The sequence below is a fragment of the Zootoca vivipara genome, chromosome 15 (assembly GCF_965207765.1).
Source record: "Zootoca vivipara chromosome 15, rZooViv2.hap1.1, whole genome shotgun sequence".
NCBI lineage: Eukaryota > Metazoa > Chordata > Lepidosauria > Squamata > Lacertidae > Zootoca > Zootoca vivipara.
The window spans coordinates 18,617,450-18,630,683 of record NC_142598.1 but is presented as its reverse complement, the minus strand read 5'-3'; the positions used below and the strand labels follow the sequence as shown (position 1 = coordinate 18,630,683).

General features: G+C 41.2%; 1 protein-coding gene across 2 annotated transcripts in view; it reads left to right on the top strand.

The window, feature by feature from the left end:
* The window catches only part of PAX5 (paired box 5), a 238,193-nt gene that overhangs the window by 87,499 nt on the left and 137,460 nt on the right, over positions 1-13,234 (top strand). For both annotated transcript variants that reach the window (XM_088658491.1, XM_088658492.1), the window contains exon 6: positions 6,584-6,759. In XM_088658491.1, the coding sequence (XP_088514617.1) occupies positions 6,584-6,759 (176 nt within the window). The remainder of the gene's footprint in view (positions 1-6,583; positions 6,760-13,234) is intronic.

Below are 13,234 nucleotides of genomic sequence, written 5' to 3'. Positions count from 1 at the left end.
CTGCATCTGATAAGCTCCTTTGCTTCACTGGTTCTTTGGATCAAGGCCTGTGTTTACTGAAAAGTAAATCTCCCTGAGTTCAACGGGAGCTTACTCCTAAATAAATCTACCTATGAGTAAAGAACTAGTGTTATTGGCATTGAAGCATGCTTTTCCTAAGTGATGGAATGACTGGATGAAGAATTCCTTTACTGCTCCCTGGAGCATTTTTATAATTTAAACTGTTAGAAGTCTGCCAACAGTATTTTTAATTATCAGAGATGTTCTGGTGTAGTCAAACAATGTCTGATGGTAATGGTAATTATCTCACATTTATGTGAGTGTTGAAATGAATTACCATGGGAATTGAATATTTGACAAATTCCCAGCATTCGTGATTGTCAAATTCAAATTTGAATTGTCACAAATTGTTCAAAATAACACAGAACTTTGATTTCTGTTACAAAATTCATGTTTTGGTTGCAAAACACAGTTTTTGAGTTCCTGAAACTTCAGTTTTTGTGAATACAAAAATGTACCATTAATTATTTTAATTATTTATAGTGCTATTTCAAATTTAACACTGAATTAATTTCAGGCTTAAGTCTGTATACTGCTGTCCACTTACAATAGGCCCTAAAACTCATTTGAATGTTCATTTTTCGTTATACCTGAAATTCTTATAAGAACAGTGCTATCAATAGCTTATTGAAACCTTCCTAAGGAAATGTGACAAGCTTTAAAAGCACATCACAGTAATGCCTAGCAGTTTCCTTCGTGTCAGATGATAACTTATTAAACTGCTGTCCTTTTATACTAATTTAAGTCAAAATTAATATTACTATACCTGACTGAAATCTCAGAACTGTGTGCATGTGCATGACTATACACATGTTTATGGGTATCTGTAGTGGTTGGTGTGGAAGGTAAAGTTTGCAAAAGTAGGCACAGTTAATTAAAGTCTGAAACTGGTCAGCAATGTGACACTAAGCATGTGATCAGCTCTTGTGTGCTTGGTCTTTGCTTACTATATACAGGTGACCTTCAACTTACATGGGGGCTATGTTCCAGGTAGTTCATAAAGCCAACATTGTATAAAGTCAAAATATATTGGTTGCAATGGCAGGTGGGATTGCCAAAGTCCCCCCACCCCGAACCTGCTCCTTTCTGCCCCCCCTTTTTTGCAAGGTGTGTAAAACTGACTGAGTACAAGTAAAAAAGCATGTAAGTTGTGAGTTAGCTGTAGCAGCTAGCACCTCCAACTGTGAATCTGGACCGCAGCATGGAAAGATAAGAAATTTAAACCCGTTGTTCCTACTTCAGTCATGATCCATATTTGGGCTTCCATGGCTGCATACAAGGGGGAAAAATGTCATTGGTATCGATGTCAGTGTCAGCTTGCTTTCTAGGGAAATTGGCAGCTGAGGACAAAGGAGGATCAGTATCAAGAGGACTGTAAAATCTAACCCCCCCCCCCAAGAAACACCATGATCTGAAACCAGAACTGGTCTTTTCATGATAAAAAGCATATTTAATTACACGTTTAATTTGGCCATAAGGAAACAGTCTATTTCTTTACCCGCTTACCTAGTTAATACACATGTAAAAAACAGAACAAAGTGTTGGAGGGATCTATTCAGAGCGATGAAAAGCAGAATTATTCCCAAAATGGGACCTGTCAAATGAAACTGAATTAAATAATTAATTAGGAAATATCTCACTCTGAGAAGGCCATGTGTACTCTCAAAGCAATTTGTATAACTGGATTGAGTTGAAATAAAGTCAGGAACTAGTGAAATACCCCCACAAAAGCAAATCAACTATTTCCCCTAGATTTGTGCAACACGTGTGTGACCAATATTAATACCTTTCATTTGTTTTGTTTTTTGGCGCTGAGACAAGCATTTTGAAAGGGGTTGGAAACCTGTGGCTCTAGGGCTGCATAAAACTTTTTAATGGAAGTGGCAAGGAGGGGGAAGGGGAGGTGTGCAAGGGGAGTTGCCAATAGAAGGGCTCTGCCCCCACTCACCTTTGTCTCCAGCCCTGTCCACCTTTTGGTCCCAGTTCTGCCATTGTGTAGTTCCTAACAGCTTACTTCTGAGGGAATGCAGCAGGGGAAAAAATCCATTATTCACCTTTGGGTTTGAGAGCAGGAGAGGTTGACTGACTATTTTTGTAAGACATTTCTGATAAATCTACTATGGAAATTGCAGCCACATCTGAGAAATCTGGTGAAATACTTTTATTATGGAGGGTGTGTGGTCTGACTGATAGTACACTTGGTGCTACAGCTCAGAGGTTGAAACTCATATTGCCTAGATGTGAATTCTGGTTCCCTGTCCCAATTCTAGTTACTTTTTGCTTAGAACAACAACAACATACCCTTCTACACAAAACCCATTCATGAGAAAACTTGATTCTCTCTGCCTTATTATGGCATTGAGTCCCATTACACAGACAAAAAAATAATAATTCGGTAGTGTGACCTTCCCCCCACCCAGTACTGCTCACATGATGCTTTCCATTCCACTATTTTCTATACAATATAACTCCATCCTTCTACTTGAATTCTAATGAAAGCATGGAAAATAATAAAACGGTGACTGACTACCAGATGCTGCAGGCTTGCCATTTGATCATTCCTATGTTGTTCAGTCAGCAATAGAACTGTAAATTCTAGGTAATTAATCAGTTAATGTATTTAGCCCTGCAGAATTATTTTCATCCGGCCTACTTAAATTTAGTAGATTTCATACTAAATCTACATACTTCTAAGAAAACATGTATAAGATTGCAGCCTTTGGGCACCTTTCCTCATGATTACATCTGTGAAAAATATGCCTGAACACTATTCTTTCTAAATGGAGATATCTACAAATACATAAATACAAAATCATTGCATCTGATGAAATGCTTTCCCCACCATGAACATCCTATTGCTGCAGACAAGAGTTTATTTACCTTTCCAAAAAAAGCAGTGATTTACTCCCACATTAATTCAGCAATAAAGTACTTGATTTCTGTGCTGTCTGTACTACTGTTTCAGTGAGAAATAAACTACTGCTGTTCCTCTTTGCTTTGCCCATATAGCTAAGAAGCAAGATGTTGGCTATCCCATAATCCTATTCAGTAAACAAGAGAGGCTTTTAAAAGGATACTCTACCCATCTCTTTCTGCCCAGGAAGACAGGATTGCTGAAGTGTCCACACCATCTATTAGCATTTCAGGGGAAACTGGAATAAATTATCGCTGAATCTTCTAGCTAGGCAGACACATGCAGTAGTGGCAATCCTACAAATATATTCAACAGTCAATCAGCGATAAAGTTCCAGGCTGTCAGAATGCCTCCAATGTTTTGGCTTCTTTGTGTTTGATTTCTTTTTCTTTGATTCTTAAAGATAGTGTTTAGAAGCTAAAGCAAACAAACATACAGTACTGCAAGCAACCAATTGCAATGAGAGGATAGGACCATGCATGGAGGATAGGACCATGCATGGAAGTGAGCCTTTAATCCACTCTGTTGCCAAAGCCTGATGACAAGACCAACCTGTGCATACTGGTTCACTAAGAAATTGTGGCTGGGGTTGTGATTTTTTAAAAAATAAACAGACCCCTGTCCCTTATCCTGTGCTTTAAAGAACATTTTGAAACACAGACATTTACAGCGCAATCCTAAACTTGTCTACTCAGAAGTAACTCCTGCTGAATGCAGAGGGGCTTACTCCCAGGTAAAGTGGGGTTAGGAGTGCAGCATTAGCCATGCCAGAAAAAGCTCCCACAAATACACACATATATATGGCAGGTTGCTGTTATAGACACAGGGGCAAGGGCAAAAGGTAGTGGCAGGTAAATTTGTGATATTGCTGCAAATGGCTTGGAAGCAAATGCAGCAGCAATTTGTTCTGACGTCATTAATCCATTGCCATGAGATGAGGCTACTGGTTTAGATGGCTTTAAAAGGGAATTAATACATTTTAATGAAGGGTAAATCTGCCAATGGCTTCAAGCCAGGACGGCTATGTGGAACCTCCTGGATCAGAGACAGTACTGTATTCTTTTTCCACTTTTACTCTAAAGAACTCAGAGAAGCTCATATGAGGTACACAGGGTATCTTCCATGCAAGCTACTTACTTAATCAGGTAGTCAGGCCTGATCGGGTTCAGCAGTTCATGTACCTTCTGGTCATATCCCAGGCCTGAGGCTGTTTCAGCTTCACAGAATCAGAGTTGTAGAGTTGGAAGGGACCACAAGGGTCATCTAGTCCAGTCCCCTTCAATGCAGGAATAAATGTGTAAAGATAATTTGCTCAAACTTCAACTTGCATTAATAATGCATTCTGTATGTGTATAAAGGTAAAGGGACCCCTGACCATTAGGTCCAGTTGTGACCGACTCTGGGGTTGCGTGCTCATCTCGCATTAATGGCCAAGGGAGCCGGCGTATAGCTTCCAGGTCATGTGGCCAGCATGACAAAGCCGCTTCTGGCAAACCAGAGCAGCACATGGAAACGCCGTTTACCTTCCTATTTATCTACTTGCATTTTGACGTGCTTTCGAACTGCTAGGTTGGCAGGATCTGGGACCAAGCAACGGGAGCTCTGTATGTGTATAACTTTAGGTAATTGATGAGTGTGCTCCATGAAAGTAACTGAAGGTACAATGGATTTCAGTAAAGTAGAAGCAGAATCTTTTTGTTTCCATTTCACCAGAAAAATGTAAATGCATGACTTTTAAAGCCCAATTGCAAATAATATTGGTTTAACCTGAAATTTTAAAACAAGCATTTCCATGCTCTGTTACCTGGTCCTTTCGTAACATGCAGCTTCCTACCAGACTTTTAATTTTATAAGCTATGGTTGATTAAACCCAGCACTCGTTCTGCTAGACATGATATAATTTGGGAATGTGGGAAAAAGATAATCTGCTTTTTATATATTTGCACTTTACCGCCCTCTGTGTGCCATAATGTAGTTCTTACACAAGTTCAAGTTTCCCTCAGTTCAAGTACCTGAACAATTTACCTTTTTGTCTCAAGCTAGCATTGTAAAAACTGAACAAAAGTAAAAACAATAGTTATTATTGGTGTGCATCATCAACATCATGCCCACATGTACAAAATCACCACAGAATCCACAGATTGTTTTGTGCCATTGGGCAAAATTTGAACATGGTGATTATGTTGCCTGGATGTTTGAACAAGGTCCATTTATTATACCTTAGATCGGGTGTAGCCACTTCTATATTTTCAAGGGCTACTCTGTTCTTCAAACCGGGGGGAGATGTGGCCAGATCAATCAGTTTTGCATTCATTTTGTTGTTGTTTAGTTGTGTCCAACTCTTCGTGACCCCATGGACCAGAGCATGCCAGGTCAAACTCATGTTGATAGCTTTGAGAACACTGTCCAACTATCTCGTTCTCTGTATGCATTCATACCTTAGATATTTATCTCTTTCTTAAATTGAAGCAACAATGCTTCATTACTTTCCAAATGAAGACCAAGATATGGCAAGAAAGAAATATTCACCACCACCTATACCACATTTTAGCATCCTGGGGGAAACAGCAAAAAATACAACATAAATGTAGCATCCATGTCAATAAAATTCAAAAAATTCAGGGTCATTTTTTGGGGAAAAACCCCAGTTTAGTAAACCTTAGGTGATTGCCAGGGCTAACTGGCCAAGTTGGTCCTGCTAGGGCCAGCAAGGAGACCAGGGAAGAGTTTAAATGTGGGGTCCCAGAAGGGCTTCTTCATAGAAAAAGGAAAGGGAAAAGAGAATGGAGGATCAGGATAAATTGAAGGCCAGGCGGAACAGCTCTGTGTTACAGGCCCTGCGGAAGGAGATCAAGTCCTACAGGACCCTAGTCTTGTGGGATAGAGCATTCTACCAGGTCGGAGCCTTCACTGAAAAAGCCTTGGCCCTGGTGGAGGATAATCTGGCTTCTTTAGGGCCCGGGACCCTTAAGCTATTATTATTCATGGACCTTAGGGTCCTCTGCGGGACATACCGGGAGCGGTGGTCCCGTAAGTACAAGGGTCCTAGGCTGCATAGGGCTTTAAAGGTCAAAACCAGCACCTTAAACCTGACCTGATACTCCACCGGGAGCCAGTGCAGCTGGTAGAGCACTGGGTGAATATGCCCCCATGGCAAAGACCCCGTGAGGAACCTCGCTGCAGCATTCTGCACCCGCTGGAGTTTCTGGGACAGTTTCAAGGACAGCCCCGCATAGAGCGAGTTACAGTAGTCAAGCCTGGAAGTGACCATCGCATGGATCACTGTGGCCAGGTCGGGGCGGGAAAGGTAAGGGACCAACTGCTTGATATGGCAAAGATGGGAAAATGTCTTCTACGATCAGCTATCCAGCTGCTGTATCATCTTAAAGCAATTCCCCATAAACTCTTCAAGGATTAATTTATCTTCTGAATGTAAATACATAGATGTAAGCAAAGGTAACAGGAAAATTAAAGATACATTTTAAAATTGAAGCTGCCTATATTTATAATTTTTTATGTTATGCTATTTAAAAAACAAGAGAAAAAGAAATTGTGATTATCACTGTAATAGCTATATATCTGTTTCTGTATTTTTTCCCTCTTGGAAAGGCATTCAGGAGTCTCCAGTACCAAATGGCCATTCTCTTCCGGGTAGAGACTTCCTTCGGAAACAAATGCGGGGAGATCTTTTCACCCAGCAGCAGCTAGAAGTGTTGGATCGAGTCTTTGAAAGACAGCATTATTCTGATATCTTCACAACAACTGAACCCATCAAACCAGAGCAGGTAATATTTGGAGCTGAAACTAATCTGCCTGAGTTTTGTCCCCATATCTACTTCTAGGTCATCAACTCTTGTTTTGTATCTAGTCTTTCAAATTTTACATTTAATATTTGGAACTGAATTTGATACTCTTCAGTATCTGATAATCTGTGTCTGATAGTTGTTGGCATCTGTCTGTCTGTCTTGAGACAATGGAGTGAGTCTCTGCAAGTGAAGTCAAACCGCTGCATTAGCAGCACCGAAATGACTTCCCTGGGGCACAAGGTTGGGCAGTGTGTATGGAGGTCCTGGGATGCCCAGATGATGTGGTCCAAAGAAAAGAAAAGCATCATGTTTGACACCAGCTGGACTGTAGGTGTTGCCAGAAAGAGGCGTGCAACACACCATCCAACCTTCTTAGCAATTCCACTCTGGATTTGTATATAGAGTTTACTCCTTTTCTTCCTCATAAGATGTATCACAAGGCAGTGGAGGTTTAAGATCAGAGTTTCCCTTCTCCTAAATTGGCTACCTTCCAAGGTTGGTGAGCTCCATCTGCACCTCACTTCCCTCTATAGCATGTGCAGAAACTGCCTGCTTGATGGTTGGATTCATTTTTAGTCTCGCCCACCCAATCTGTTGGAGTCTGTCTTCACTTTTTTTTTTTTTATAAAAAAAATTATTAAATTTTTATACTGCCACTCATCTGAAGATCATAAAAACACAAAAATACACAGCATAAGAAGAGGAAGAAGAAGACCTTGGATTTGATATCCCCTTTATCACTACCCGAAGGAGTCTCAAAGCGGCTAACATTCTCCTTTCCCTTCCTCCCCCGCGACAAAAACTCTGTGAGGTGAGTGGGGCTGAGAGTTTTCAATGAAGTGTGACTAGCCCAAGGTCACCCAGCAGCTGCATATGGAGGAGCAGAGAGGCGAACCTGGTTTACCAGATTACGAGTCTACTGCTCTTAACCGCTACACCACAACAAACAAAAATGATACTCCTCCACTTTTTGAAAGGCCATAGATTGTTTAATTAGCCAAAGGTCTGGGAGAAGAAGAATGTTTTTGCCTGGTGGCTGAAAATATACAGTGGTACCTCGGTTTTCTAATGTAATCTATTCCAGAAGACTGTTCGAGTTCTGAAACGTTCAAAAACCAAAAATTCAGTCTTCAGAGGCAGTCCCATATATAATACGTTGCAGTAATCTAACCTAGAGGTTACCAGAGCATAGACAACAGAAGTTAGGTTGTCCCTGTCCAGATAGTTGTTCTGCTGGGCCACCAGCTGAAGCTAATGGAAGGCACTCTGTGCCACCACGGCCACCTGAGCCTCAAGCGAAAACAGAAGTACCCCCAAGCTGTGTACTCACTCCTTCAGAGGGAGTGTAACTTTATCAATAGCAGGCAACTTCCCTTCCATCCATTCTAGGAAACCACCCACTAACAGTGCCTCTGTCTTATCTGGACTGGCTCTCGTCCAGTCCCTTACTGAGAGGCAAGACAATGGTTCTGCATACCCTACTGCCCCCCCCCCCCGCTGATGTGACTTACACCACACTCAGAAGTTCAATGGAACTTATTTTCAGGTGAGTAGAAGATTGCAGCTTTTACATATTTTTACTTATCCCTAGGCTAAGGGGGTGGTTTAATTCTGCCTGAATTATGCCCTAAGTAAATTCCAGCTTAAACTGAAGAAAGTAGGAAAAACCATTGGTCCAGTAAGATACAATCTAAATCAAATCCCTTATGAATACACAGTGGAAGTGAGGAACAGGTTTAAGGATTTAGATTTGGTGGACAGAATGCCTGAAGAACTATGGATGGAGGCTCGTAACATTATACAGGAGGCAGCAACGAAAACCATCCCAAGGAAAACGAAATGCAAGAAAGCAAAATGGCTGTCCAACGAGGCCTTACAAATAGCGGAGGAGAGGAGGCAAGCAAAATGCAAGGGAGATAGGGAAAGATACAGGAAACTGAATGCAGATTTCCAAAAAATAGCAAGGAGAGACAAGAGGGTCTTCTTAAATGAGCAATGCAAAGAAATAGAGGAAAACAATAGAATGGGGAAAACCAGAGATCTGTTCAAGAAAATTGGAGATATGAAAGGAACATTTCGTACAAAGATTACCATAATACAGTAAAGGACAAAAGTGGTAAGGACCTAACAGAAGCAGAAGACATCAAGAAGAGGTGGCAAGAATACACAGAGGAATTATACCAGAAAGATATGGAGGTCTCACACCTCAGGTAGTGTGGTTGCTGACCTTGAGCCAGACATCTTGGAGAGTGAAGTCAAATGGGCCTTAGAAAGCACTGCTAATAACAAGGCCAGTGAAAGTGATGATATTCTAGCTGAACTATTTAAAATTTTAAAAGATGATGCCGTTAAGGTGCTACACCCAATATGCCAGCAAGTTTGGAAAACTCAGCAATGGCCAGAGGATTGGAGAAGATCAGTCTACATCCCAATTCCAAAGAAGGGCAGTGCCAAAGAATGCTGCAACTACCGCACAATTGCGCTCATTTCACACGCTAGCAAGGTTATGCTTAAAATTCTACAAGGCAGGCTTAGGCAGTATGTGGACCGAGAACTCCCAGAAGTGCAAGCTGGATTTCGAAGGGGCAGAGGAACCAGAGACCAAATAGCAAACATGCGCTGGATTATGGAGAAAGCTAGAGAGTTTCAGAAAAACGTCTACTTCTGCTTCATTGACTATGCAAAAGCCTTTGACTGTGTCGACCACAGCAAACTATGGCAAGTTCTTAAAGAAATGGGAGTGCCTGATCATCTGTCTCCTGAGAAATCTCTATGTGGGACAAGAAGCTACAGTCAGAACTGGATATGGAACAACTGATTGGTTCAAAATTGGGAAAGGAGTACGACAAGGTTGTATATTGTCTCCCTGCTTATTTAACTTATATGCAGAATTTATCATGCGAAAGGCTGGACTAAATGAATCCCAAGCCGGAATTAAGATTGCCGGAAGAAATATCAACAACCTCAGATATGCAGATGACACAACCTTGATGGCAGAAAGTGAGGAGAAATTAAAGAACCTTTTAATGAGGGTGAAAGAGGAGAGTGCAAAATATGGTCTGAAGCTCAACATCAAAAAAACCAAGATCATGGCCACTGGTCCCATCATCTCCTGGCAAATAGAAGGGGAAGAAATGGAGGCAGTGAGAGATTTTACTTTCTTGGGCTCCTTGATCACTGCAGATGGTGACAGCAGTCATGAAATTAAAAGACGCCTGCTTCTTGGGAGAAAAGCAATGACAAACCTAGACAGCATCTTAAAAAGCAGAGACATCACCTTGCCTACAAAGGTCCGTATAGTTAAAGCTATGGTTTTCCCAGTAGTGATGTATGGAAGTGAGAGCTGGACCATAAAGAAGGCTGATCGCCGAAGAATTGATGCTTTTGAATTATGGTGCTGGAGGAGACTCTTGAGAGTCCCATGGACTGCAAGAAGATCAAACCTATCCATTCTTAAGGAAATCAGCCCTGAGTGCTCACTGGAAGGACAGATCGTGAAGCTGAGGCTCCAATACTTTGGCCACCTCATGAGAAGAGAAGAATCCTTGGAAAAGACCTTGATGTTGGGAAAGATGGAGGGCACAAGGAGAAGGGGACGACAGAGGACGAGATGGTTGGACAGTGTTCTCGAAGCTACGAACATGAGTTTGACCAAACTGCGGGAGGCAGTGGAAGAAAGGAGTGCCTGGCGTGCTATGGTCCATGGGGTCATGAAGAGTCGGACACGACTAAACGACTAAACAACAACAACAATTCCTCCCCATGTGCTGAGATATAGTATGAAAACTGCAGGATGAAGCAGATGTTTTGGCTGATGCTCTAAAAATGGAAAGTATACATTGACATAAAATTCCTAGAGTGACAGTTCTGATTACCATTACAGAGAAATGATCATCCTCATGTTAAGGAGAAAAGGTTTCTGCTTAATTTATGGGTTTGCACTGAATATAAATCTAATGTATTTGTACAGAAGCTGAAAACATTCACACAATAGTATGTTACAGGTAGGTAGCCTTGTTGGTCTTCAGGTACTGAAGAAGTGTGCATGCACACGAAAACTCATACCAATAACAAACTTAATTGGTCTCTAACATGCTACTGGAAGGAATTTTTTTTTATTTTGTTTACACATTAGTATGCTTCATGGAAATATTAAGCTAATAAGTGCTCTGATTTTTGCACATGTGTGAAACAGTAAAGAGTGAAATGCTTTTGTGTACCATTAGGTGGAGTTCACTTTGCCATTGATGGTGGTGGTGATGATACTTTGTTAAGACTAGCACAGCAGAAGCCCAGATCTCAGGGCATTTTATTTTTATAAGAAATACACGAAGTTGCCTTTAGCTGGCTTTCTTTAGCCCATCAACTTCAGAGTATTGAAACTGAATTTAGAGGAAGCAACATTTTGAGAAAAGGCACTGTAATAATTGTTTTATTTTGTGATATTTCAGACAACTTTTTAAAAAGTTAAGTGGAAGTAGTGTCTACATGGCATATTATAAGATCACTAGAAACCTCACATAGACCTAGTGAATTCACTGCAGCACACATCTGTTGAACAAAATCTGATAACAGCTAATTTCTTTTTCACACAAGAAATGTGAGGTTCTATAGCAGGCTAACCTTTTTATTGGCCCAAAGATTGCATTAACCTTTGGCCAACAATTCTGGGGAATAAACTCCAGTGCTGCATGTGACCAAAAGTGTGTGTGGTCATTGCATGCACCATACGTACTTACAGGACATATAGAGCTCCCTTTGCAGATCAGCTGTGGAAGGGAGCTGTTGCACCTCTGTGCTCATGAAATTATCATTCTGATGTCTAGAGCAGTGTTTCTCAACCACTGTTCCGCGGCACACTAGTGTGCCGCGAGACGCTGGCTGGTGTGCCGCGACGTGCGGCGACAAGAAGGGCGGTTTGCATTGTCACGTGCCTGGCGGCCACCAATATACACCGCTGACCCACCGGAAAGCAATATTTCTCCTCCTCTTTACCAAAGCTCACTGCAAACGAGCCTGGCGGCCGCCAATACACACCACTGACCCGCCGGAAAGCAATATTTGGCAAGTGTTTCTTACAGTCATAATTATAATATAGGGCGGCACAGAGTTAAATTTTTTAACTTTTTTAATGGTGGTGTGCCTCGTGATTTTTTTCACGGAACAAGTGTGCCGTGGCCCAAAAAAGGTTGAGAAACACTGGTCTAGAGAGGGGGCAATTTCCATCTCCATCTGACCCTTGGGCTGGGTGAAGGGATTTAAATAGGACGTGATCTTACTATGGGGGATATAAGAAGTGGGTTTGCCCCAGTACCAACATGCTCTTAATCTTGTACATAAGTGAGCTGGAGTTGGGGTGAGCAGTGAGGTGACCAAAATTTCTTATGACACCAGAACATTCAAGGTGGTCATTTTGTTGTTATTGGTTGAGAAGATGTTTAGAATCCTTTTTAAACAATTGTCTGTGTTTCTGGAGCACATAGCTGTTAGTTTTGATAGTACTGATAGTGGTAGTATGATTTCAGATAGCTGTTCCCCCTTCTGTTGATTAAAGCTGCTAAAGCTGATGGAAGCACCATTTTGTTTGGTGGAAGAAATCCTCCTGTACAGCAGCATGCAAATGTATATGTATGGGGCTCAAAATGGGAAAGACTGAAAAATCCTAAAGAAATTAGAAATGGTGTGAGAGATAGAAATACCAAAAGGCTTCTGCTGTTTTCCACAAGCATTGGATTGGTCTGGGAATTCCCCATAGATATTTGTTCCTAGAGCTTACATAACAGCTATACTGTACAACCTTATTTACCTGAATGTTTTGGAGTAATAAATAGATTTGAAATAATATTCATAATAAACTTGATATATCTACCTTTGACATGTGGTGATATTTGGTTTTTAATATTGGGTACCATTATGCTTACCCTAGTGGTGAGAAGTTCCATGGGTGCATTGTTTACCTGGGCCTTGTTTCCTTTGGAAAGCTCACTGGGAGGCTTATGGCATTTTTAATAGTTGAGTTTATTTACAAATACAAAGGCTTAGCATAGGTGAAACCACAGTTTAAACACTGCAACAGACAGCCAATTCCACTACCCTGCACAGATCTCCACAAAGAGGCAGCTCTTCCCAAAAGGCACTTTCCAGAGCTTGCGGAGCCAAAATATCAGCTGTCCCCTCTTAGTAGTCTGTCTACCTTTCCAATCTAAACTGCATGGTCTGTGTTATTTATTTTCATATTCAGACTTATGTTACACCGTTACATAGGAATGGGGGAAAGAAAAGTAGAGGAAGGAAAGAGCCCCTTTCAGGACTTTTCAGATATATTCTAGAAAGCACCCACTGGCCATTTAGCCAATAATCTCACTAACAATCTCGCCAATTCACCAACTTTAATCAATCCTGGCTCAATTAATCTACTCCTGATGAAACCCCCCAATCTAAGCAATAATACTTT